This window comes from Ctenopharyngodon idella, chromosome 1 (assembly GCF_019924925.1).
Source record: "Ctenopharyngodon idella isolate HZGC_01 chromosome 1, HZGC01, whole genome shotgun sequence".
Classification (NCBI taxonomy): Eukaryota; Metazoa; Chordata; class Actinopteri; order Cypriniformes; family Xenocyprididae; genus Ctenopharyngodon; species Ctenopharyngodon idella.
This window is the reverse complement of record NC_067220.1, coordinates 12,752,406-12,779,298: the sequence shown is the minus strand read 5'-3', so window position 1 is coordinate 12,779,298 and position 26,893 is coordinate 12,752,406. Positions and strand designations below refer to the sequence as shown.

At 36.7% G+C, this 26,893-nt stretch overlaps 1 protein-coding gene across 2 annotated transcripts; it reads right to left on the bottom strand.

The window, feature by feature from the left end:
- Positions 1 to 1,408: 1,408 nt before the first annotated feature.
- LOC127519771 (uncharacterized) lies at positions 1,409 to 26,352 on the bottom strand. 2 transcript variants are annotated; one of them, XM_051907360.1, is made up of 20 exons: positions 25,927 to 26,352; positions 25,262 to 25,362; positions 25,018 to 25,084; positions 24,682 to 24,812; positions 23,538 to 23,626; positions 23,322 to 23,421; positions 19,850 to 19,893; positions 19,520 to 19,597; positions 16,614 to 16,810; positions 15,881 to 15,945; positions 15,634 to 15,740; positions 14,123 to 14,225; positions 13,914 to 14,013; positions 13,748 to 13,787; positions 13,594 to 13,645; positions 12,048 to 12,168; positions 8,831 to 8,914; positions 4,458 to 4,581; positions 3,819 to 3,909; positions 1,409 to 1,989 (listed from the first exon to the last, which is right to left on the bottom strand). In XM_051907360.1, the coding sequence occupies exons 1-20, from the start codon at positions 26,174 to 26,176 to the stop codon at positions 1,915 to 1,917; spliced, it is 2,019 nt and encodes a 672-aa protein (XP_051763320.1). In that variant the 5' UTR covers positions 26,177 to 26,352; the 3' UTR covers positions 1,409 to 1,914. The 2 variants fall into 2 exon arrangements, with proteins under 2 accessions (XP_051763320.1, XP_051763409.1); XM_051907449.1 differs by having other exon boundaries at positions 23,538 to 23,622; positions 25,927 to 26,350.
- Between the last annotated feature and the right edge of the window lie 541 nt (positions 26,353 to 26,893).

Sequence of the window (26,893 nt, the reverse complement as noted above, 5' to 3'; positions counted from 1 at the left end):
TAGGCTAGAAAATGAACAAATAAACTAGTTCAACTGAATGTCTCTGAGCTTTAGCAGCGTCTGGATTTTCTCTGATGTAGGTACGAGCAGGGTAGATGAATGTGGAAAAAGTGAGAGCAGAAAGTTTGGCCAACGGTGGTTTGAAGTTGAGAGCCGGCTCATGCCATGTGGCAGTAATTAAAGTCCTCAATACATTCACCCAGACCGCACCAAACAAGAGCTCCTTTTACCAATAGACCAGTTTGTGGGCTGTGCAGACAGAGCACATGTCAGCACTTTATTAAAAGTCCCCAGAAATGTAGCCATCAAATTTCCAAAACAGAAAAGGATTGAATTCCCCACGAGTTCAGCAGCACTACTAATGAATACCAATAGCACCTAATGGTCTTACCTAAGAGTGTTTCAATGGAATGAAAACAACCGATTGTCTTGTAAATAGTCTAGCTCTATACAATCCTTAATGCAAAGTTTATAAAACCCACATTGAGCTTAAGAGGACATTAAGTGAGTAAAGTTTTAGCAAAATGATGCAAAACAGTCTTAACTCAGAGATAATAGAAAGGATTAAAGCTGCCCCAAACAGCCACCCTCCCCCTGAGGTTTAGTTTAGTGGGAGAGCGATGATGGACAGGAGGAGAAATCCGTGTCATAGTGGTAACAAAGGTGTCCCAGTGAGGGCAAAAGCTGAATGTTGAGGGATTGGTGATTACTTGGTGCTCTCTCGAGGCTGTTGCTTGTTTGAACAGCAGTGGAGCGCTGAAAGATAGCGGGTGATAAATGACAAGCCATTTATCTTCCTTCCCTGTTTTGTCCCCCAGCATCCCAAAGTCTGTATGTGACAGCTGAATGCGCTTGTGATAAATGTGCGAGTTTTGAGGGAGAGTGATTTCGGTTTATTTGACCGTGTATGTGTTTGTTGTGAATGACACTCAGCTGCATTGGGATGAAGCCAAGAAGCTCTGCGTGCGCACAATGAAGAACTGCTGGATCTGTCTGTCGGCCGTTGACAAATGAACTCTTCACATGTCTCGCCTTCCACTTCCTTTTGATCACTCTGCGCTTCTGAGGTCATGCTGTTAGCGCATGCTAATGCGGGTCAAAACATCACAGTTTGAACGATTTCCCATAAAACCCAATAAAAGAACGTGTTAACGTCACAGTGAATAAAAATGCATGAGGTATTTGAGTTTGGGCCATTTTCTACAATCATTCAAATCATTACCTCATTGATAAGTACTGATTTTTTTTGCACAGGTTTTTTTTCTTGAAGCAAATTCTTCATCTTCCTTAGAATACATGCATATATCTTCAACAGTAAGCACAAACTCAGTCATCAGAAGAGGAAAAGCCTTTTGCTCTCTGACTTCCTGTGTCGATAGGGGTCAGAGGTAATGAGAGGAGACGTATATCGGGACTTCAAGGGTTTATTGTTTTGCCGTCGCCTGTTAGACGTGGCCAACTCAACACAACTAAGTGAAGTACGACGTTCTCTAATGTACTTACTACATATCAAAGTGCTTGCACGTTCAACAACGACCCACCAAAAGTGACATTCAGCTTCAACTGGCTCTTTGTTTTGTTTTATCTAAAAATATACTATTTTTTTAATGCTCATTCGTACTACTAATCATTGTTATGTGTATTACTTACAACATAAAATAAAAATGATTAAAGGCACAGTTATGTGTTTAAAAAGTTCGCATTTTGATTCCATGGAATCATTTGAACAGTTTGTTAGTAGACACAAACTAAAACAGAAGACACTGTTTACATTATACAAACATCATAAATATAATCCATCTGGACATTTTCAAACATTATAAAACTACTATTCTTTGACATTATCCATTTGAAGCACCTTTTTAAATGTGAAATCTCAACACACCCCTGACATCTTTCAGTCTTCGTCCTGTTTTAATCGACCAGTGATTTCAAATCAGGTAGGCCTCTCAGTTTGTAGTCAAGCAGCATTTGCCCGTAGGCTTTTCCCTGTAGAATAACACATTTTTAGAAACACTAAAAACATGATGTTACACTATATGACAGTTGTGAGGTATTTATACAACTAGTCTTTTTCTAAATGCTGATTATAATATTACACTACTGTACAAAAGTTTGGGGTTTGAAAACTGTTTTGTTTGTCTCTTATGCTCACCAAGGCTGCATTTATTTAATCAAAAATGAATTTCAGTAAAAACAGTAATTCAACAGTAATTTCTATTTTAATAGACTTAAAAATTGTATTTATTCCTGTGATGCAAAGCTGAATTTTCAGCATCATTACTCCAGTTTTCAGTGTCACATGATCCTTCAGAAATCATTTTAATATGCTGATTTGCTGCTCAAGAAACATTTCTTATTATTATCACATTATTGTAATCAATTTTTTCAGGATTCTTTGATGAATAAAATTCAAAAGAACAGCATTTATTTGAAATAGAATAAATGCTTTTATAAAATTATAAATGTCTTTACTGTTCCTTTTGATGAGTTACATCAATCAAATGTCCTTCCTGAATAAGGCCCTGTTTACACTTAGTATTAAGAAGTGTTTTGGTCAATCGGATCACATGTGGATGACTCTAAATACAGGTGTAAACAGGGTGTAAAACGTTTTGAGCTCGTCCACTTTCGACCACTTCCAGAGGTAGTCAAAAACACATTCAATTGGATTGTTTTTCTAGTGGAAACGCTCATGTGGGCGAATGTGTTCGAACAGCCGCAAAAAAATGCCTACTGACCTAACATGTAAACATTATGGGAAGCGCGTTAGCCAGGCAGGATTTAAACTTTGTCGGCTGAAGACCCAAGTTTGGTTTGAAGATGAAAAATGTACCAAGCACAATGGCTGTCAGAGCAGATACGAAAGCTGATGCTCTCAGTATGTTTTTCCGTCGTCTCTGGGAGCATTCATATATGTGACCCTGGACCACAAACCAGTCATAAGGGTCAATTTTTTGAAATTGAGATTTATTCATCATCTGAAAGCTGAATAAATAAGGTAAATGTTAGAATAGGACAATATTTGGCCGAGATACAACTATTTGAAAATCTGGAATCTGAGGGTGAAAAAAATTCGCCTTTAAAGTTGTCCAAAAGAAGTCCATAGCAACGCATATCCACTCAAAAAAAATACATTTTTGATATATTTATGGTAGGAAATTTACAAAATATCTTTATGGAACATGATCTTTACTTAATATCCTAATGATTTTTGCCATAAAAGAAAAATCGATAATTTTGACCCATACAATGTATTGTTGGGTATTGCTACAAATATACCCGTGCTACTTATGACTGGTTTTGTGGTCCAGGGTCACATATGTAAATTGCGCAAGCTTATTTTGTCCATTAGATCGCAAGATCTGAAAAAACCCATACATTTACTCACCCATAGACCCTCCCCTTGAAGAAATCAGGACAGAAGTGGTTGAAAGTGGACAAAAGAGACAGATTAAAACACCAGGTGTAAACGGTTTTGTGTCCATCATCTACTTGTGATCCGATCGATCAAAATACATCTTAATACCAAGTGGAAACAGGGCCTAAAAGTATCATGACATATATTTTATATCACAAGGGTGAGAAAATGTTTTTTTGAACCATTTCTTTAAGGTTGCAACTAGCTAGATACCCAAGTAATCTCATGCCAAGTGTGAACTGTTTTCTTCCTTAAAATTACTTTTTCTCCCCAGAGTTTCATTGTTGTTTTTTTAGCTAAACTTTCTGTGAAACTTCAAAAAGACCCTCACTGACTGACGTCACTACATGTGCCTGTGTCCATTTTGCGAGTTTGTATGAATGAATGTGTGTGTTACCTGAGGGTCGCTGCGCAGTGACGCCACCCCTCCCCCTCCAAGTGAGTTTGGAAGAATGAAGTTCAGACCGTGAATACCAGGCAGTTCGTACCTGGAAGCCACCGCAAACATGCGAAATACATTATTTTAATTGAGATCACCTCCCGGTTTTCACACATCTGTGCATTAGCTCACACCACACTCTCATACAGACAGGCACCTAGACATGTCAGTCCTCAGCATGAGGTGGTCCTCATTAGCAGCACCAAAGGAGTTTTCCCTAACCCATAAAACAAGAGGCTTGCTTGCATGCACTCTTTCTCACACACACACACACACACACACACACACACACACACACACACACACACACACACAGGTCTTTAAATAGCTGTACAGGCTACAGATGTGGAGTTGCTCAGTATAAAGGTGTTACAATGTTTATTTTGTGTGACTTTAACTTCCTTACAGCTTCAGACATAAACGTAATGATTTCCTTAAAAATAGACTACTAACAAAGTATTATATTGTGTTTTTTTATGATTATCATTTATTTTAAAGATCGGACATCTGAGCTTTTTGCCTCATCAAACCATTAAATTTGAATGTCTTTTATCACCGGAAATGGTCTGCTTGCACATTTTTTTGATTTGTTCTTACCGTATGACGGAGGGTACATCAGTCTGATCCTTTCTGATCAAATGTTGGAAATACTGCTCCACAACTTCAGCGGTTAAAAACTTTTTCAGGTAGGGGAAATACAGTGGGTGTCTTGCAATAACCCCTAAACACAGAAGTTGTACATACAGATTACCCCAATTTCTCTACATTTACACATGTATTAATTAATTAATTTATTTTTAATAATGTATAGATAGATAGAGAGAAAGAGAGAGACGATAAATAGAAGACAGACAGATAGAGACAGACAGATAGATACATAGATAGATAGATACATAGATACATAGATAGATAGACATACAGACAGACGACAGACAGATAGATAGATAGATAGACAGACAGATAGACAGAAATAGACAGACGATAGATAAAAAGACAGACAGACAGATAGACGGACAGACGATAGATAGAAAGACAGTCAGACAGATAGATGACAGACAGACAGATGACAGACAGATAGATAGACACAGACGACAGACAGATAGACAGACATACAGACAGAAGATAGACAGACAGATAGACAGACAGATAGACAGACAGACAGACAAACAGATAGACAGACAGACAGATGATAGATAGAAAGCCAGTCAGACAGATAGACAGACAGATAGATAGACAGACAGACAGACAGACGATAGATAGATAGATAGATAGATAGATAGATAGATAGACAGACAGACAGACAGAGAGATAGATGACAGACAGATAGACAGATGACAGACAGATAGATACAGACAGACAGATAGATAGATAGACATATAGATAGATAGACAGACAGACATATACACAGACATACAGACAGAAGATAGATAGAAAGACAGACAGACAGACAGACAAACAGATAGACAGACAGTCAGACAGACAGACAGATAGATAGATGACAGACAGATAGACAGACATACAGACAGAAGATAGATAGACAGACAGATAGATAGATAGACAGACAGACAGACAGACAGATAGACAGACAAACAGATAGACAGACAGACATATAGATAGACAGACAGATACACAGACATACAGACAGAAGATAGATAGACAGACAGACAGACAGATAGACAGACAGATAGATGACAGACAGATAGATAGATAGATAGATGAAAGACAGTTAGACAGATGACAGACAGACAGATAGATAGACAGACATATAGATAGACAGACAGATACACAGACATACAGACAGAAGATAGATAGACAGACAGACAGATAGACAGACAGATAGATGACAGACAGATAGACAGATAGATAGATAGACATACATACATACAGACAGACGATAGATAGACAGACAGATAGATGATAGATAGACAGACAGACAGACAGACGATAGATAGACAGATAGATAGACGATAGATAGATAGATAGACGATAGATAGATAGAAAGACAGACAGACAGACAAACAGACAGACGACAGACAGACGATAGACAGAAAGAGTCAGACAGATAGACAGATAGATGACAGACGATAGATAGAAAGACAGACAGACAGACAGACGACAGACAGACGATAGATAGAAAGAGTCAGACAGATAGACAGATAGATACAGACAGACAGATAGATACAGACAGTCAGACAGATAGATAGATAGATAAATAGACAGATGACAGACAGACAAACAGATAGACAGACAGAAAGACAGACAGACAGACGACAGATAGAGAGATAGAAATTTCAGTATGAGTTTGACATCATATTTCAACTTGAGAAAAGCTAACAAATTATGTGAACCAAACCCCCCCAGACAGATAGATGACAGACAGACAGATGACAGATAGATAGACACACAGACGACAGACAGATAGACAGACATACAGAGAAAAGATAGACAGACAGACAGACAAACAGACAAACGATAGATAGAAAGCCAGTCAGACAGATAGATAGACAGACATACAGACAGAAGATAGATAGACAGACAGACAGACAGACAGACGATAGATAGATAGAAAGACAGACAGAGATAGATGACAGACAGATAGACAGATGACAGACAGATACAGACAGACAGATAGATAGATAGACATATAGATAGACAGACGACATACGGATACACAGACATACAGACAGAAGATAGATAGAAAGACAGACACAGACAAACAGATAGACAGACAGACGACAGACACAGACAGACAGTCAGACAGACAGATAGACAGACAGATAGATAGATGACAGACAGATAGACAGATGACAGACAGACAGATACAGACAGATAGATAGACATACATACAGACAGACGATAGATAGACAGACAGACAGATAGATGATAGATAGACAGACAGACAGATAGACGATAGATAGACAGACAGACAGACAGACAGATAGATAGACAGACAGACAGACAGAGAGATAGACAGACATACAGACAGACAGACGATAGATAGAAAGACAGACAGACAAACAGACAGACGACAGACAGACGATAGACAGAAAGAGTCAGACAGATAGACAGATAGATGACAGACGATAGATAGAAAGACAGACAGACAGACGACAGACAGACGATAGATAGAAAGAGTCAGACAGATAGATACAGACAGACAGATAGATACAGACAGACAGACATACAGATAGATGACAGTCAGACAGATAGATAGATAGATAGATAAATAGACAGATGACAGACAGACAAACAGATAGACAGACAGACAGACAGACAACAGATAGAGAGATAGAAATTTCAGTATGAGTTTGACATCATATTTCAACTTGAGAAAAGCTAACAAATTATGTGAACCAAACCCCCCCAGACAGATAGATGACAGACAGACAGATGACAGATAGATAGACACACAGACGACAGACAGATAGACAGACATACAGAGAGAAGATAGACAGACATACAGACAGAAGATAGATAGACAGACAGACAGAGATAGATGACAGACAGATAGACAGATGACAGACAGATACAGACAGACAGATAGATAGATAGACATATAGATAGACAGACGACATACGGATACACAGACATACAGACAGAAGATAGATAGAAAGACAGACAGACAGACAGACAAACAGATAGACAGACAGATAGACAGACAGACAGACAGTCAGACACAGACAGACAGATAGACAGATAGACATATAGATAGACAGATGACAGACAGATAGACAGACATACAGACAGAAGATAGATAGACAGATAGACAGACAGACAAACAGATAGACAGACAGACAGACAGATAGATAGATAGATAGATAGATAGATAGATAGATAGATAGATAGATAGATAGATAGATAGATGAAAGACAGTTAGACAGATGACAGACAGACAGATAGATAGACAGACATATAGATAGACAGATGACAGGCAGATACACAGACATACAGACAGAAGATAGATAGAAAGACAGACACAGACAAACAGATAGACAGACAGACGACAGACACAGACAGACAGTCAGACAGACAGATAGACAGACAGATAGATAGATGACAGACAGATAGACAGATGACAGACAGACAGATAGATAGATAGACAGACATACAGACATACAGACAGACGATAGATAGAAAGACAGACAGACAGACAGACGATAGATAGATAGATAGACAGATAGATAGATAGATAGATAGATAGATAGATAGATAGATAGACAGACAGATAGATAGAAAGACAGACAGATAGACGATAGATAGATAGATAGATAGACAGACAGACAGAGAGATAGATAGATAGATAGATAGACAGACGATAGATAGAAAGACAGACAGATAGACAGATGACAGACAGACAGACAGACAGAGAGACAGACAGACTACAGACAGATAGACAGACAGACATACAGACAGACAGACGATAGATAGAAAGACAGACAGACAAACAGACAGACGACAGACAGACGATAGATAGATAGAAAGACAGTCAGACAGATAGACAGATAGATGACAGAGAGATAGACAGATAACAGACAGACAGATAGATACAGACAGACAGACAGACATACAGATAGATGACAGACAGTCAGACAGATAGATAGATAGATAAATAGACAGATGACAGACAGACAAACAGATAGACAGACAGAAAGACAGACAGATAGACGAAAAAAAAAAAAAAAAACACAGACTCACAGTCTACTATGAATGACAAATATCCACCCAGCACATCGAAAATGAAGTTAAGACTAGGGCAATTTGCCACATCACAAGAGAGTGTTGCTTTTTGGGCTGCAGACATTGGGCTGTGATTTGTGGTTTGTGGTCAGAGAACATGGCCTGACCCAGCATTTTCCCAGCATTTATTGCCAGAATGGCTTTTTTGGTTTGACATTGACATGCAGTAAGCAAATTGTCTCATCGTGGAAATATTATTCACTGCGTGTGAAAGCACATGGAGAGATACTTACCAATGTTTGCGGAGTCCCCTTTGTCTCCGCTGCGCGTGTATGCTAACTCCTCCAATCTGAAGGTATGCGGGCCAGAGGGCAGATCTGAAAGAGAGACAATTTTGTTCTCAGTGTAATTAAATTCAGCAGCTGGCAGGTTGAACTAACAGCGAGCATCTGAGCCCATTCAAAGATCATTTTGCTCCCAGTCAGCTCACAGATTGCTTGATCTGATTGATCATTTAAATAGGAATAGGCAAATAAAAATAAACATTTACACTATTGTTACACTAAGTTTTTTTTTGAAGAAGGAGAAATTAATACTTTATACAAATGATTAAACTGATCAAAAATGACAGTATGACAGTAAAAGACATTTCTAATGTTACAAAAGATTTTTATTTCAAATAAATGCTGTTCTGACAAAATGTATCATGGTTTCCACAAAAATATTAAGCAGCACAACTGCTTTCAACATTGATACTATCAAGAATCATGCTTCTTGAGCAGCAAATCAGCATATTAGAATGATTTCTGAAGGATCATGTGACACTGAAGACTGTACACATGTGACACTGAGTAATGATGCTGAAAATGTTAGTTTTGGCATTACAGGAATAAATTATATTTTAAAATATATTAAAATAGAAAACAAATATTTTAAATTGAAATAATATTTTGCAATATTATGTTTTTACTGTATTTCTGACCAAATAAATGCAGCCTTGTTGAGGATAAGAGACTTCTTTCAAAAACATGAAAAAATCTTACCGACCTCAAACTTTTGAAACGTAGTGTATGTTTTACTGAAGAAAATGTAAGAGGCCACTATGATGCTGGTGTGTTTTGGGTGGTTGCCAGGGTGTTGCAATTTGGTTCTTAGGATGTTGTGAGTAGTTGCTTTTTGTCCCAACATGGTTTGTCATCATTTACTCACCATCATGATGTTTCAAATCTGTAATCTGACATTTCAAAAACTTACTCTCTTGTGTGGAAAACAAAATGAGATGTTTAAAGCAGAATGTCAGAGATGCTCAAGAAAATTCAGTCTGTTTCTCATTCAAAGCTATTTTATGCTTTGAGAAGACAGTATATGACTGCATTCATGATGGTTTTTGGTACTTTTTGGATCTTTTAGAGTTATGCACCTTTATTGCATAGAGAAGAGCAGCATGAACATTCTTCGAAACGTTTATGTTCCACAGAAGAAAGAAATACAGATTTAATTTTTGAGTGAACTATCATTAGTAATAGTGATACTTGGTTATTTCGGAGTTCAACACAGCTCATTGTCAGTCTAATTGGTTTATCTGGTTATCATTGTCTACATCCCCATTAATCAGTTTTTCTGTCTCGGAAAAATGCCCTTGGGCTGCGGTAACATTAGAAGCCTCTCTTACAATCAGCCCTCTGTGATGCTCTAATCACCGTGGCTCCAGGTTCGTCTGTCTGACGATTTGAATGGGAAGGAGAGCGAAAAAAGTGAAAAGAAAAAAAAGAGTCTATGTCGCTTTATTTTGTGTTAATTTGTATTTAAGACCTTCTGTGTTTGTGTGCATGGCCCTTGCGTATTTGTAAATGAATGCGAGTGTGTGCGTAACGGTCTGCGCTTGCGTATGTTCAAACACTAGATCCAATGAATGGGTGTTTCCGATTATTTAAAGGGTTTAGCTGCTTGTTTAGTGCAACTGAGAAGTGGCAGATAGATAAAGAGACTCAAGCAAACACTGCCAGAACACTACAAAGGTTGTGCCTTTCAGAGAACCTAAAGCAAAGGACTCTGGGAAAACAAGCGGCACTGGATTCCGGTGCAAGGGATCTTATAAAACCTTCTCTTGGTAGAACAATCACATTGGCCCTTAAAACAAGGCTTAAGCCCATTTCTTTCAGTTGAGTTTGTTGCTCAAACATTCCATCCACTTCCACCTTGAAGTAGGTCATATCAAACACTGCATGCTTATCTCCAATTGAAAAAAAAAAAAAAAAAACTGTTTTGATACATAAGAGAGTCTGTCATTAATAAGGATTAGTCACAATGTGCTGATTTGAGAATAATAAAAAAAAAAAAACCTTAGTGCTGGAAAGTGTTCAAAACATGTTCTCTGAGAAGAAGATACAGAGAATAACTTGAAAGGAAAATGTCATACTATCCTTTTAATATTCAGACTCATTTTGAACAAATTACTATAGAATTAAAGGGATAGTTTTAAGTTTCTTTCTTCTGTTGAACACAAAAGAAGATATTTTGAAGAATGCTGGTAACCAGACAGTTGACGGTAGCCATTGAATTCCATAGTATTTTTTTCCTACTATGGAAGTCAATGTCTGGTTACCAAAATATCTTCTTTTGTGTTCAGCAGAAGAAAGAAATTCATACAGGTTTGGAACAACTTGAAGGTGAGTAAATGATGACAGAATTTTCATTTTTGGGTGAACCACCCCTTTAAGTATAACTGTGTTCTAAATTTAGTAAAGAAACTTCACTGTTTCTGCAATTAATGTGTTTACAAGGAGACTGTTTGATTATTTATTGTCATTAAATGAAACGTTATGCAAATTTGATTTAAAGTGTATCGTATGACCCTTAGAAGTGGTGTGGTTGTGAAGCTTGACAGTCGGGGTTACCACCTTCTTTTATTGTATGGAAAAGAGCAGCTTGGACATCTTGCTAAATAACTCCCTTTTGCCATCATATAGGTTTCAACGTTAAGGTGAACAGATGGTGTACACTACTATTCAAAAGTTTTTTTGGTCGGTATGATTTTTTTGATAGAAGTCTCACCAAAGCTGCATTTATTTGATCAAAAAACAGTAAAAACAGCAATATTGTGAAATATTATTACAATTTAAAATAACTGTTTTCTATTTGAATATATTTTAAAATGTAATTTAATCCTGTAATGGCAAAACTGAATTTTCAGCAGCCATTCATCAGTCTTCAGTGTCACATGATCCTTCAGAAATCATTATAATATACTGTAATTAATATGTTTATTATCAATGTTGAAAACAGTTGTGCTGCTTAATATTTTTTGGAAACTGTGATACATTTTTTTTAGGATTCTTTGATGCATAGAAAGTTCAAAAGAACAGCATTTATTTGAAATATATTTTTTTGTAACATTATAAATGTCTTTACTGTCATTTTTGATAAATTTAATGCATCATTGCTAAATAAAAGTATTAATTACTGATAAAGAGTAAAAATGACTGACCCTAAACTTTAGGGTCAGGTTACCTGTGGATTTTCCTTTGTATTCCTCTGAGTGGAGGGAGGGGTTGTGTCCTTCCGCTAATGAAGGGTCTGATACCACCTCTCTGTGTGTCTCCACAAGCTCCCCATTCACATGAATGTGCACCTGAAATCACCAATTAAGAGTCATTCATTCACACAATCATCCATATGTATACTTTAAATTATCCATTTCCATATTCTTTCCAATTCATTTAGAATGACCTATTAATTTAAAGGGGACCTATTATGCCCCTTTTCACAAGATGTAATATAAGTCTCTGGTGTCCCCAGAATGTGTCTGTGAAGTTTCAGCTCAAAATACCCCACAGATCATTTATTATAGCTTGTCAAATTTGCTCATATTTGTGTGCGAGCAAAAACATGCCCTTTTTGTGTGTGTCCCTTTAAATGCAAATGAGCTGCTGCTCCCTGCTGGCTTTCCTAAAGAGGGCGGAGCTTTAACAGCTCGTGCTTCCGTTGCTCAACAACAACAAAACTGGAGGATCTCATGCGGCCAAAATGATGATTGTCAGTAACAGTGTTCAGCTTTACATTGTTCAAACAGTAGTCAGACACTGTTATAGAAACTCAGGAAGAAGTTACAACTTTTAGAAAGCAACTGCACATTTCTGAATGGTTAGTGGATAAATTTATGTAGTTGCTGTGGAGTTGATTCAACTCATCGACTAGCATGTGCCGTCATGTTAATCTTTTGTGCAAAACCCGTATGGACGGCCACTATACATAGCGTACCTGTTTGCCAAACAGAGCCACACACACTAGGCTAACGTTTACGACTGCTATCAAATGCTGTGAATGGTCTAATATTTTTTCCAAATTATTGCTCGGACAGAAGCGCTCCTTTTTTAGCAACTGAGCTTGCCAGTGTCAACTTGCAGGCTATCCAAGCTAACGAGACTCTAAATAGTGCTCATCTGTGCAGCCAATAAAAGAAGAGTTAGCATGCTTTGCTCGAACTTTTGGTACACCGTTTTTGCTTGCGAAAACAAAATGGCGGCGCCATGGTTAGAAACGTGCAGATCAAGGGGTGGTAATATTATAATAAGATACCCTTCCTATGTCACAAGGGGAGCGAAACCTGAGCGGCTCTTTTTCACATGCTTGCAGCGAAAGGCTTGCCAAAACAAAGTTACTGGGTTGACCTTTTTTTTCCGAATTTTCTGGGTTGTTAGATGCACTGGGGACCTGATTATAGCACTTAAACACAGAAAAAGTCAGATTTTCATGATATGTCCCCATTTTTATTTTTTTATTTTTTTTTGTTTCAGCTCCTTTTATAAAAAAGCATAAAGTGATGGTATCAGATACATAGATGGAAGCGTGAATTCAGGTTTATTGGGCCACTTTTTTCTGTTCATCTCAATAAGAAATGTGAGCTAGTTTGCCTGAATTCACCCTATACTATGGTACTGTATTACCATATTCATAAAATTATTGTATTTGAATGATTTTCCAAAATAAAATATCATTACCATGGTACAAAAAACATGGTATTATCATGGTACTCATAAAAAAATAATGGTAATACCTTCAGATCTGCTTTGGGATGCAGGAAAAAGAAAGGTTTCAGAACTGGTGATCTAGAAAGAGAAATAAGACAAACATATACAACATTTGGTGGTACACTCTAATCTAAACTTATAAACAGTTTTTCATGCTTAAAAAAAACTTCTAACACTCACATTCTTGGTCGCCCTCCTACAATAGCTGTGAGTCCTGGGGCTATAGAGGGGAGAGAGAAAGAAATAAGATACTGACCTAAGTTGTTCAAATGTTCTTCAGCTTTAAACTTAACCATAGTGGTTTGGAAACAGAGTAGGATAAGATGGAGTTGAGGTTTTAACTCACCCATGCCTGTTCCCGCTGGTGCCACCTCTCTTGAGAAAAACTCTAGTGCTTTCTTCTGCTTGTGATGGACGGCCATCCAAACCACAGCCTCACGAGGACCCTGCACAATAAAGAACAGCCTTCAAAAACTGTAGGTTATTTGTTCTAATTGTAAACGGACTGTGATGTTAAACACAATTTTCAACAGAAAACAAAAACAGACAGCCTACTTTATTGATCGCATGTGGTCCATATGTGTCCTCAGCGCCTAGAACTTGAATGTTGACTTCAGCATAGTCCTCCAAACCCAACTGTCTGAAAATTCGCTGGGTCCTACAGATGATGTTTCATGATGAAGCGCTACAGTCTTAGAAAAAAAGGTTCAGTGGGGTTCTATATAAAACCCAATACTTTCATGTTTAATGGGTCATATTGATTTTTTTATAGTGGTAACGTATGTTTACAAGCTGTTTAATTCATAAAATTTAGTTAAAGTGCCCTATTATGCTATTTTAATGGTTTATTTTGGAGGTCTCGATATATAGTGATACAAACGATGGCATCGGTTTTTACTTATCAATTTCAACACGAGTCCTTGTCCTTTTTGAAGTGCATGAAAAGTGGATTCGTAGCACTGAAAACAGCATCTTCTTGACATGTCGACAACATGAACCAAACTCTTCCAGGCCTCAGCTACAACTACAGTGTTTAAGGGCGGGGCAAAGTAGACATCATTCGCAGGCAGCCAGTGAAAACCATAGTTGGGCATTATGCAAATTTGTTACAATTGTTATGTAGGTATGTAACAGGAAGTGGAATTGCTGATGACTCGTTTCGGCAGCACAGAATCAATTCTTTCTTTTAGGAGACAATAGCTTTTTTGTCATGCATTTTGATCTTTAAAACTTTGCAGAACTTTTACCTTCACAAACAGCTTTATTACCCATTGCATTAAAATGTAATATTCAAAAAATCATAATTGGGGCACTTTAAAATTAGAAATTAATTAAAACAAATTAATTAAAACTACATTCATAAAATGATCCCATAATGGGAAACCCTAAAATGTTCTATATATGAAGCACCTGACAGAACCCTTAATGATTCTATATAGAACCTTATCTTCTAATGGCACTTTTCCAGTACATGGTACGGTACGGCTCGATACGGCTCACTTTTTGGTGCTTTTCCACTGCATGGGACGTCACGGCTCGGTACGGAACGTTACGGCTCGCTTAAACGACGCTTTTCCACTGCATGGTACGGTTCGGTACGACTAACTTTGGCTCACTTTTTGGCACCGTTCCACTGCATGGGACAGCTCAGTACGGAAAGGTATGGCTCGCTTAAATAGTACCACCTCGGTTGAGGTTCCAAGCAAGCCGTACCAATACTAAATGTGACGTGTAAACACTGCAGACCACTGACTGGTCATAGAGAATCGTCACTATCAGCGCCATTGGATTTGAAACACAAGACACCAAACCCGCTAGATTTAAATAGTCAGTAACAGTTCTAAAAATATGCCATGGTAAACATACTGTAATCTGGTGATTGTCCGCACTGGTTGGGTCCTGTTGGTGCAGTGTGAATTGTCCTTTAATCTACCTTTTACCAACTTGTATTGTCGATTCCAATGGTAAAAGTGTGTTTTGTTTTTTAAACAATTGATTAAACTTCAAGTATTTGACCTATAAGAATAAACTAAGCTCTAAAGCCTTAATAAGAATAAAGCCTTAACCTTTTGATAATACTCTCTGCTGTTCTTCTGGCTTTTTCCACAGCTCTCGGACCACCAACAGGACAAACTGCTGTCGCCCTGAACCCATCCATATATGTGGCACAAACCTTGAGATGACAAAATACAAACCATAACCAATTTAAAAAGAAGCTAATTTATTAATTCTTGATTATTACATAAAAAATAAAATTTAAACTTTAATTAAAATGACTGACTTAAACTAACTCGAGTGGAAAGGTTAACCAACCTTATAGTCACCTGATGGAGGTGATCCCTTGGCACCACCTACTTTCACTGCTCCACCATCCACATCTAGAAATCAGAAGGGCAAAAGAAGTAGCATGAATATTTAACATTTAATCATTAATATTTATAATTTATATAAAAAAATAACTTAATAATGTGATATTAATCTATGGCAGATTTTAATTTAAATTCATCAGTCTTGGGATATTTTTATATATAGCAGCTATTGGCCGCATTCATCTCTAGATATCAGCCCTTAAAACAGCCTTGTAACATATTGATCTCAGCATTTTGAATGTTTCCACAAAAGATCAAATCAAGCTAGTGTACATACTGTACTATTAGCTTACTGATTACATGGACAATGAGATGGAAGTTAAGGGGACAAATAAAACATTTGTTTTGTGACAAAGAAAATAACATTTAAATTAAAGGTTGCAAAGGTTATAGCAGATAGCTGGAACCGGCTCTTAGGTAGCCAGTCTAGACAACTGGTGTAAAGTCAATGGGCTGTGTCTCTGAGTCAGACATTTAGAGATAATAAACAACAACCATCTGATCACTGTGTGAGGACTTTCTACTGGAGATAAGAACTGTCACCAACCAGCTTTGGCTTGTTTAAAGTTGTCCCTCCACAATATTAAAATTATTACTCATTTTAAATATGCCACTGCCTGAATATCAGAAACAACCATGATTGTAAGATCCAGTAAAAGCTGACTGAAAAAAATGACCTGGGATCTCAGTAATGGTGACATTGGAGAAGTCACATGTTACATCAGGTAGGAGGTAATGCTGTGGGTCTCCGATCTCATACACTAATTGCTCTGCCACTGTACCAAATGAAACCAGCCCACCGGTTTTTGGAGGTTTGGACAGTGTAAATGAACCATCAGCAGAACATTCCACTACCGGGAAGCCCATGTTATCCCTGCAAATCAAATGAGAATGCACATAATACTTCCCACTGTCATTATAAACAAAGAATGAGGTACGTTTTGTAGGATTTGAAGTCACTGAAGTCAAAGTTATATTTCACACCAAAATCAAAAGAATTAACAAATTGTATTTTACTTGAAGAGAAGAAAGCCTTTTTCAGGACCGTTAGGATTTTTGGTTACACTTTATTTTAAGGTGTCTGTGTTACATAACATTTAAGTACTAAGTAATAATAATTAAATATTAGGGTGTGGTTAAGGGTTAGTTGCATGTAATTATGGACAGTTTACTACAGTAACTACATGTAACGTGTAACAAGGACACTGTAAAATAAAGTGTTACCGGAAGCAAAGATATGATCTCTTAATGGAATTAAGTATGAAATACTACATTCAGGTATTGATTTACACATATATTTACAGTGGGTACGGAAAGTATTCAGACCCCCTTACATTTTTCACTCTTTGTTATATTGCAGCCATTTGCTAAAATCATTTAAGTTCATTTTTTTTCCTCATTAATGTACACACAGCACCGCATATTGACAGAAAAACACAGAATTGTTGACATTTTTGCAGATTTATTAAAAAAGAAAAACTGAAATATCACATGGTCCTAAGTATTCAGACCCTTTGCTGTGACACTCATATATTTAACTCAGGTGCTGTCCATTTCTTCTGATCATCCTTGAGATGGTTCTACACCTTCATTTGAGTCCAGCTGTGTTTGATTATACTGATTGGACTTGATTAGGAAAGCCACACACCTGTCTATATAAGACCTTACAGCTCACAGTGCATGTCAGAGCAAATGAGAATCATGAGGTCAAAGGAACTGCCTGAAGAGCTCAGAGACAGAATTGTGGCAAGGCACAGATCTGGCCATGGTTACAAAAAAATTTCTGCTGCACTTAAGGTTCCTAAGAGCACAGTGGTCTCCATAATCCTTAAATGGAAGACGTTTGGGACGACCAGAGCCCTTCCTAGAGCTGGCCATCCGGCCAAACTGAGCTATCGGGGGAGAAGAGCCTTGGTGAGAGAGGTAAAGAAGAACCCAAAGATCACTGTGGCTGAGCTCCAGAGATGCAGTCAGGAGATGGGAGAAAGTTGTAGAAAGTCAACCATCACTGCAGCCCTCCACCAGTCGGGGCTTTATGGCAGAGTGGCCCGACGGAAGCCTCTCCTCAGTGCAAGACACATGAAAGCCCGCATGGAGTTTGCTAAAGATGGTGAGAAATAAGATTCTCTGGTCTGATGAGACCAAGATAGAACTTTTTGGCCTTAATTCTAAGCGGTATGTGTGGAGAAAACCAGGCACTGCTCATCACCTGTCCAATACAGTCCCAACAGTGAAGCATGGTGGTGGCAGCATCATGCTGTGGGGGTGTTTTTCAGCTGCAGGGACAGGACGACTGGTTGCAATCGAGGGAAAGATGAATGCGGTCAAGTTATCCTGGACGAAAACCTTCTCCAGAGTGCTGAGGACCTCAGACTGGGCCGAAGGTTTACCTTCCAACAAGACAATGACCCTAAGCACACAGCTAAAATAACGAAGGAATTGCTTCACAACAACTCCATGACTGTTCTTGAATGGCCCAGCCAGAGCCCTGACTTAAACCCAATTGAGCATCTCTGGAGAGACCTAAAAATGGCTGTCCACCAACGTTTACCATCCAACCTGACAGAACTGGAGAGGATCTGCAAGGAGGAATGGCAGAGGATCCCCAAATCCAGGTGTGAAAAACTTGTTGCATCTTTCCCAAAAAGACTCATGGCTGTATTAGATCAAAAGGGTGCTTCTACTAAATACTGAGCAAAGGGTCTGAATACTTAGGACCATGTGATATTTCAGTTTTTCTTTTTTAATAAATCTGCAAAAATGTCAACAATTCTGTGTTTTTCTGTCAATATGGGGTGCTGTGTGTACATTAATGAGGAAAAAAATGAACTTAAATGATTTTAGCAAATGGCTGCAATATAACAAAGAGTGAAAAATTTAAGGGGGTCTGAATACTTTCCGTACCCACTGTATATATATATATATATATATATAATCAATTTAATGCGTCCTTGCTGAATAAAAGAATTAATTTCTTTCAAAAGAAAATCTTACAGACCCCCAAACTTTTGAATGGTAGTGTATAATATTACAAAAGGTTTCTATTTCAGATAAATGCTGTTTTTTTACTTTCTATTTATCGAAGAATCATGGAAAAAAAATTGTACACAACTTTTTTCAACATTGATAATAATAAATGTTTCTTGAACTGCAGCAAATCAGGATATTAGAATGATTTCTGAAGGATCATGTGACACTGAAGACTGGAGTAATGCTGAAAATTCAGATTTGCATCACAGGAATAAATTACATTTCGTAACATATTCAAATAAAAAAATCAAATAAATGCAGCCTTTGTGGGCATAAGCTCTTTTAAAAACATTAAAAAAAATTACAGATCCCAAACTTTTGAACGGCAGTGTGTTTGTGTGTGTGTATATATATATATATATATATATATATATATATATATATATATAACAAAAAAAAAAACATCAAAGAAACATCAAAAATAAATTACTGTAATGAGAATTTATGGAGAAAAAAAGTGCTGTCATGAAAATAATGTCACAACGCAATGAATTTTTCTCTTTTGATTTTGAGGTGAAATGTGCCATGAATATATTAGATTTTGAGTTGTTACCAGTCAGGAACTGTGTGCCAGTCTGTAAAAATCCCCCCTGTGGCCTGTGCACCGCACTCAATCAGATGACCAGCAAGACTACAACAGAAGAAAATTTAATTTTCTCATGAAATTTCATGGTAACCAAAACAGGAACAGAACGTGACTAATAACTTAAATGAGGTCAACCACAAATATTTTTACACTGAATGGTGCATCACAATGTGCGACATAAACAAATGAGTCATGTATGGCTGTCTGCCCTTATGTTCACCTCAGACTACAACATACATATCTCTGTCCTGTGTGTGTGTGTGTGTGTATTTTAAGAGCTCACAGATTCAACAGTACCTTCCAGCAGCCAACAGGTCATAGTTATTGGAGTCCCATGCAAACTGTCAAAAGACAAATATAATTTTTTTTCACACTAAATAAAATTATATAAATAATTTGTACATGTATTTAAGAGAGACTTATTTCAAAAACATTTAAAAAATCTTGTTTTTGATATATATGGGTTGTGTATATTGTCACAATTATGTTCAGTTAGTTTCTGTTTTCATGGACTTTTAGTTTGTTTTCATTGGTTTCCTGGTTTTCTTTGTTATTTTCCTACCTGTACTTTTGTTTCTATGGTTACTGATAATTATTAGTTTGTTTGGTTCAGTGGTGTTTAATTAATTAACCTTGTTTGGATGCGTACTTAAGTTCCTCCTTTTCCTCAGTTCAGCTACTCTCTATGTTTATTTTCCTGCGGACCCTTATTAAACATCGCGTTTGAACTTTATTCATCTGTCTTCAGTCTGTGCTTATGCTACTAACTATATATATATATATATATATATATAGTAGTTCTTTCTGGTTCTCGAATCTGATTGGCTGAGAGGTCTTTCCAGCCATGCGATATTGTACCTGTATTGCCATGGGAACCGTTTCACCGTTTGAATCACTCCGCTGTCAGTATTCTCACAGTCATGGCGGAGGAGCAAACCCACCATATTTATAAAGATACTACTGTTATTTTTTAACAGAATGTAGTTTTTTCTTTTAAGCAACAATATAGTTGTTTAGACCGGACATATGCGATTTACACGCTAACAGCGCCTACTTGAAAATTTGTTTAGACGCTTTCGGAGATGCAAGCTCCAGGCCACCAGCGACCGTTCAGTGCTCATGTACTCGCAGAGAACAGCTTCATCTCGGCCAGTCCTTCAAGAATTTGCCGCTGGCTCTTATGTAGATAGTGTTTAAACATGAGGTATAATTTGTTTTTGGTATATCAAACAGGCAATCTTTGGTCTTATTAATCTATTACTTGTTCCAGAGCTAATAGATTTGGCTTAAGGGCTATATTAAGTTTCATAACTTTATATTTACATTGTAATTAAATCCTGTACTAACTAGAGTGCTGCTTTTGTACGTTTGACTGAACTGTTTACTTGTTTATGTCCTATTTTACTTCTTATACTGTTATAATGGCTATGTTGTTAATTTAAATATTATTGTTCAATAAATAACATTTTATATAAATAACATGTCGTATTTTTTTGGTATTGAGAAAGAGTCCGTTAGTGATTTCGACTTCAGTGAAAGTTACATTAATACGTCATGAGATGGCGGCAAAGACTGTCTTTATGAGTGAGTCAGTCAGTTGCAAAGACTTTTAAATTGAAATGGACTGAAACAAGGACATTGTTTCTACTTTAAACATCTTACGAGACGCAACTGACAAATGCATTGACTAGCGCCAAAGAATATACACTAACAAGAAGCGACACTCAATAGAACGTTCCATTGCAACACCGGCGCCCAGCAGCGGCCCTGCGTTTCCGCCATTTTGGGGTGAAAGCGAGTCGACAGCCCACTAGTTTCTATGGCAATATCAGCTGCTTTGTTAAAAAAAAAAAATCCAAATCCAACCTGAATGATGACAACACAGAATAAAATACTATCACTAGTGATCATCAAATCCTTTTTACAGTTTATTTTACACACTTTGTGTTTAAGTCTTCCACTTTTTTCACAAAACCTTTGCTCTCTAGAAACCCAGTCAGTTTGGGTTAAAATTCTTTAAAAGGCTTATAAATACTGAATTATTACCAACATATGAAATTAAATTAAGGACATGCATCAGAAAAATTGGAAATGTTGGACAATAAATATATGAATATAACAGCTTGATTTTGCAGTGTTGTCTAATGTCCATTGAAGTAAAAGTGTCCAAAAGTGTGAATTATGCGATAACGGACACAGCAATGCATCATGTATTATAAGATCATTATGTTTCTAGCGTGATCCATTAAAACGTACAATATAGCCTATTTCAATTCAGACCTAGATATTATTCCACTAGGTCTGAAATATATTGTTCGCTGCAAACATGATGATCTTAAATTTATTAATTATTAATTTACTATTAATAAATGTATAAAGTTGCATAAAATGGAAATACTCAATAAAGTAGGCTAACTACATTACATCAGATGGCTGAATGGTTGGATTCCACAACTGGTAAAATAAATCATATATAAGACAATACAACATTTACTGTGGGAGCCATACAATTTACTGGTGAATTAATTTAAAAAAAACTGTTCTATTGCGCTTCTGATTTGGCAGTGAAATTCGCCGATTTTGGGTGCGTAAGATGTGAAGGATTCTATGGTTCAGTTAGTATTTTCACCCCATAATGGCAGCCGCCCTACCGGAGCGCCATCTAGTGGCTGTTACCCAAAGAGTATCAAAGTGTCGCTTCTTGGGTTCTAAGCTCTTTGCTAGCGCTGTCATGGGAGTGATAACAACCTGATGTTAAAAGGACAAAGACAAAGATATCGCTTTCCTCAGCGGACATTCAAACTGATTTTGTGATTATGAATATAAGATTGACCTGAAGAATATCAGCTAGATGCAAGTCGCTCAGGCGATCTCTCTTACAATGAGTTTCAATGAAGCAACTCAACGTTCCTTCGTTACTAGATCTAAAGATGACATTTTAGAATAAGTAGTAACGGAGGCTTGGGCTCAACTGTTAAACTGTCAACTTGAGATTTGAATCTGTGGTGGAAGGAAGTAGTTTCTTACAAAAGAGGGGTTTTTAAAATCCGTTGTTGTTTCTTATTTATTTACACACTTGTGCCATCGAACTGTTGTATAAACGCAATATTACACTCGTAGCCATGCGATATGGCTGTATATCAGCACACTGTGATTACCTACGGCCGAATCACAGCCATATTGCATGGCTACGAGTGTGATATTGCTCATATATACTACTTACAGTATTTTAAAATAAATTACAATAATGAGAATCTAAAAAAAACGAAACAAAACACCTCAAAATATATTTGTAATAAGAATTTGTAGAGACAACATGCCATATAAATAATGTATGCACTTATTTTATAAGAGACTTATTTCAAAAATATTTTATTTATAAAAAATAAAAAATAAAAAAAAAAGTTAAAATAAAGTCTTTAGTTTGTCTTGAAAATTCAAATGCTAGACTGAGAAGTGGCTCTGTGGAAGCCAAATAATTTGTAAATGACAAATACTGCCAAATATGTACTGTTAAAACCACCACAACAATAACAGCTTGACAAGAAAACAGAGGTGGGTGGTTTGAATTTGAAAGTCTCCCTGTAGAAGCTAAAGTAAACTTAGCTCTTTCTGAAAAGATACACTGCTGGTGTGTAACTTGTTTCTGTTTTTGTTTTGTGCTGATGAAGGAGGTTCAAATGACCAACTCGTCGTTACTGAGGAGGAATGAGTCACAATATCTGTTGCACAAGAAATCTGAAGAACACTTTTGCATGACAAATCTTACCGAATGCATCAGCGGTCCAAGAACCACAGCGCTGTCCACACAACGTCCCGTCACTACAATATCAGCCCCGAGGTCCAGGCACCGTTTAATAGGGAGGGCGCTATGAGATACAGACACAAGAAAGCTGAATCCCATATGCTCAAACCACCAGTCTGGCTCCAGGCATGAATAACAGACAGGACAAATGACACGCTATAATTAACTTGTAGTTCTTACCCCAAATATGCATTCATGCTGTGGACGGTCTTTGGAAGTGGTTTCTTTCCCTCTGAATCAGTCATCCTGAGTTCAGCCAAAGAGTCTTTCTAGGATATACAACAAATTAAAAGATCACAGGGAAGATGTCAACACTGTCTTAAAGTTCCTTAGTAAGGGTAGAGTATATAATATTGTTAATACTATGGCTTTATAGTAATAACTATTACTATCGCTCATAATTAGTTTAGGAATTTAAACAAACCTATAAGAATTATTGCAATGAATTTGGGCAAGAAGAAGGGTAATGTTTTACAGCTGAGGGTTGCCAAGGGTAATACACACCTATAGCCATAAGTAGTGTTATTGTATTTACTATACACTACTGTTCAAAGGCTCATGGTTGGTAAGATTTTTTAATGTTTTTTTTAAAGAAAGTCTTTTATGCTCACCAAGGTGCATTTATTTAATCAAAAACACAGTAAAAATAGTAATATTGTGAAATATTTGTAAGATTTAAAACAACTGTTTTCAATATGAATATACTTTAAAATGTAATTTATATTTATGTGATGGCAAAGCTGAATTTTCAGTATCATTACTGACTTTTTTTATATGAAAATCGCCATATTAGAATGATTTCTGAAGGATCATGTGACACTGAAGACTTCTGTAACACTATAAATGTCTTTACTGTCACTTTTTATCAGTTTAATGCATCCTTGCTGAATAAAAGTATTAAATTCCTACTGACCACAAACATTTAAATGGTAGTATAGGTATCACTATTCAAATTTTGTAAAAAATCTAGTCATTAAATATAATGAAATACTATAATTTGTCAATATGTTCTGAATGCTAGATGCTAAATACAGAATCTCCTTAAGGCGCACTCAAAACTATTGTTTGTTGTGCTGTATAATATGGTTATTGGCTATAGCTTTCATGTTGGATTATACTGACACCTAGTGATGTGGCTGTAGCATCAGGAAAAACTAAATTTTTGTAGAACTGTGATATTTGCAGTCAGCAAAAGTGTCCGATAATAGGGGGTTACTGAGATTAAATGAGTAGTATTCGTCTGGTCATGTGATGTCAACATGTCAGCTCCCATGAGGTGAGTAAATGCCCATGCATCACATAAGCATAAATAAAGTTCAATTACCCGTGGCATCAGGTCATCGCCGGTAACCACAGCTACCTTCAAGTCAAGTCCCGCCTTTTGAACTACTTCCTGTAAAGCTGCTCCACAGGCAAGAGGATTGACACCTCCAGCATTACTAACCACACGAATACCTACAGGGAAAAACAGAGCATGACAACAAAACATTCAGTCTAAAAAGTGTTTCCATAAAATATTATGAATAAAAATAAATCATTTTTGTATATTATATTATAAATAGAACATAATACAACCTATATAGACATTAATTAATCTAAAAAAATGTGTCTGGATAAAAGAGTCACATTCTTATCATAACTTAGGCTAACATAACTTTACCTCTTTTGCTGATATCCTTAATAAATGGAGTTAGGGAAAGGACAAAATCGGGAGCATATCCCATGTTCTTAAAAAAAAAAAGAGAGCATTTTTTATTCAAGTCTATGTCATAATTAACACAAAGTCAAAAATATTATTAAATAACACAGAATCACCCTGAGTTTCCTATCTTACACCAACAAAAGCAGTTTTATGGGTCATATTGTCAGGTATAAAGTGGGTGTAGGAAGGAGAAATAACTTACAGGTGCTTTGGCTTTGGCTGCTGTGAGCAATGACATGGTGATTTCAGACAGATAATCAAACACAAGGAAGTCCAATTTCCCACCATATATGAGCTGAGGAACTGCATGGGAGACATTGTGCGAGGTTTGATGGTTCTTTTTACACAATTTCATCAAGACAAAACTGACCTAAACAGTATTTGGACACTTACACCACACTTAAAAATGTATGAACGAATTAAAAACAAAAACCAAGTGGCATTTATTGTAGAGAAATATTTCACTAGCATACTTTTACAAGCAAAACATTTTACAATAAGTTTTTTTTTTTTTTTTTTTTTTTTTAGCTTTAAAATGATAACACAATGCCGTTTAATGAAGACAAAACTATTTGTTAAACGTTTTGTAAAACATATTTTATTGGCATACATCCACTAAAATGATCTTGAGAACAAGTTGTAAGAAAATGTTTAGTAGCCTATCATTTGTTTTCAAAGTCAGGGAGGTTAGAACGAGTAAAAAAGGCTTTGGTGACATCTAGAGGTCAGTCAAGGAAACTACACATGGAAAGGTTTTTAGTTCGCTTGTTTTGTGTAAGTACTTTCTTGTCAAGAACTAATGTGCAGAGAAGAATAACTTATAATCGATGTCAAAGTATATAAAGTAAAGTAATTTAATTTAAATACCTGACGTTGCAGTATCACCCCAAAACCCCGACGCGCATCCAATACGTACAGTTCTGTGTGCTGATGAGGCGTAATGTCTGTTACTGCTTCTGTGACGTGATTCTCTTGTAAAACATCTGACAATAGTTGCAAATTTACTGATATTGTGTGAATATAAAACATTGTTCCCGCAGAAAGGCAGCGGTGAGGTTGAACAAACTCTCACTGTCAACCGATGCAAACTCCCGGATATGCGCGTGAGATTCGTCATGCTCGACAAACGCGTTTCTTTTGAATTTATTTCTTATATTTCTGCGGACAGACGGTTGCACACCTACTACAAGATTGGACTGTCAAAAGTACAATCTCGTACGACACACAATCTCATCCGTGTAGGACAAAATCATGTTGTCGTGGTTCCTACTATAAGAGGACAGTTGCTATCCCAGCAATTCATGCACTACACACACACACACACACACACACACACACACACACACACACACACACACACACACACACACAGACAGAGACAGAGACAGACAGACAGACAGACAGACAGACAGACAGACAGAGAGGTTTGTTTTGCTATCTTAGTGAGGACATTCCATAGACGTAATGGTTTTTATACTGTACAAACTGTACATTGTATCCCCCTACACTACCCCTACTCCTAAACCTACCCATCACACAAAACATTCTGCATTTTTACATTTTAATAAAACATTGTTTAGTATGATTTTAAAGCTATTTTAAAAATGAGGACTCATCTGAAATTTTTTAAAATGAGTCTGGGACAAGGTTACCTTACAAGCAAAATGACATTTTGTATGGATGGTATAGGCCTATGTATTTTTATTTATTTATTTATTTTTTATAAAAATTTTAAATTTTGAAAATTGGTATAGATTCTGTTTTTGAATGAAAGTTTGGTAGCCGAAATTGTTCCAAAATCATAATTTTCCAATAGTGTAAATACACAAAGCAT

Bases quoted from the DNA above. Each gene is read 5' to 3' on its own strand.
- LOC127519771 (XM_051907360.1), bottom strand. From the start codon at position 26,176: ATGACGAATCTCACGCGCATATCCGGGAGTTTGCATCGGTTGACAGTG. The intron at 19,598-19,849 runs GTACTGTTGAAT...CTTCTGTTGTAG, and splicing joins GACCTGTTGGCTGCTGGAAG to TCTTGCTGGTCATCTGATTG. The intron at 1,990-3,818 runs GTAACACACACA...GTTATTCTACAG, and splicing joins CACTGCGCAGCGACCCTCAG to GGAAAAGCCTACGGGCAAAT.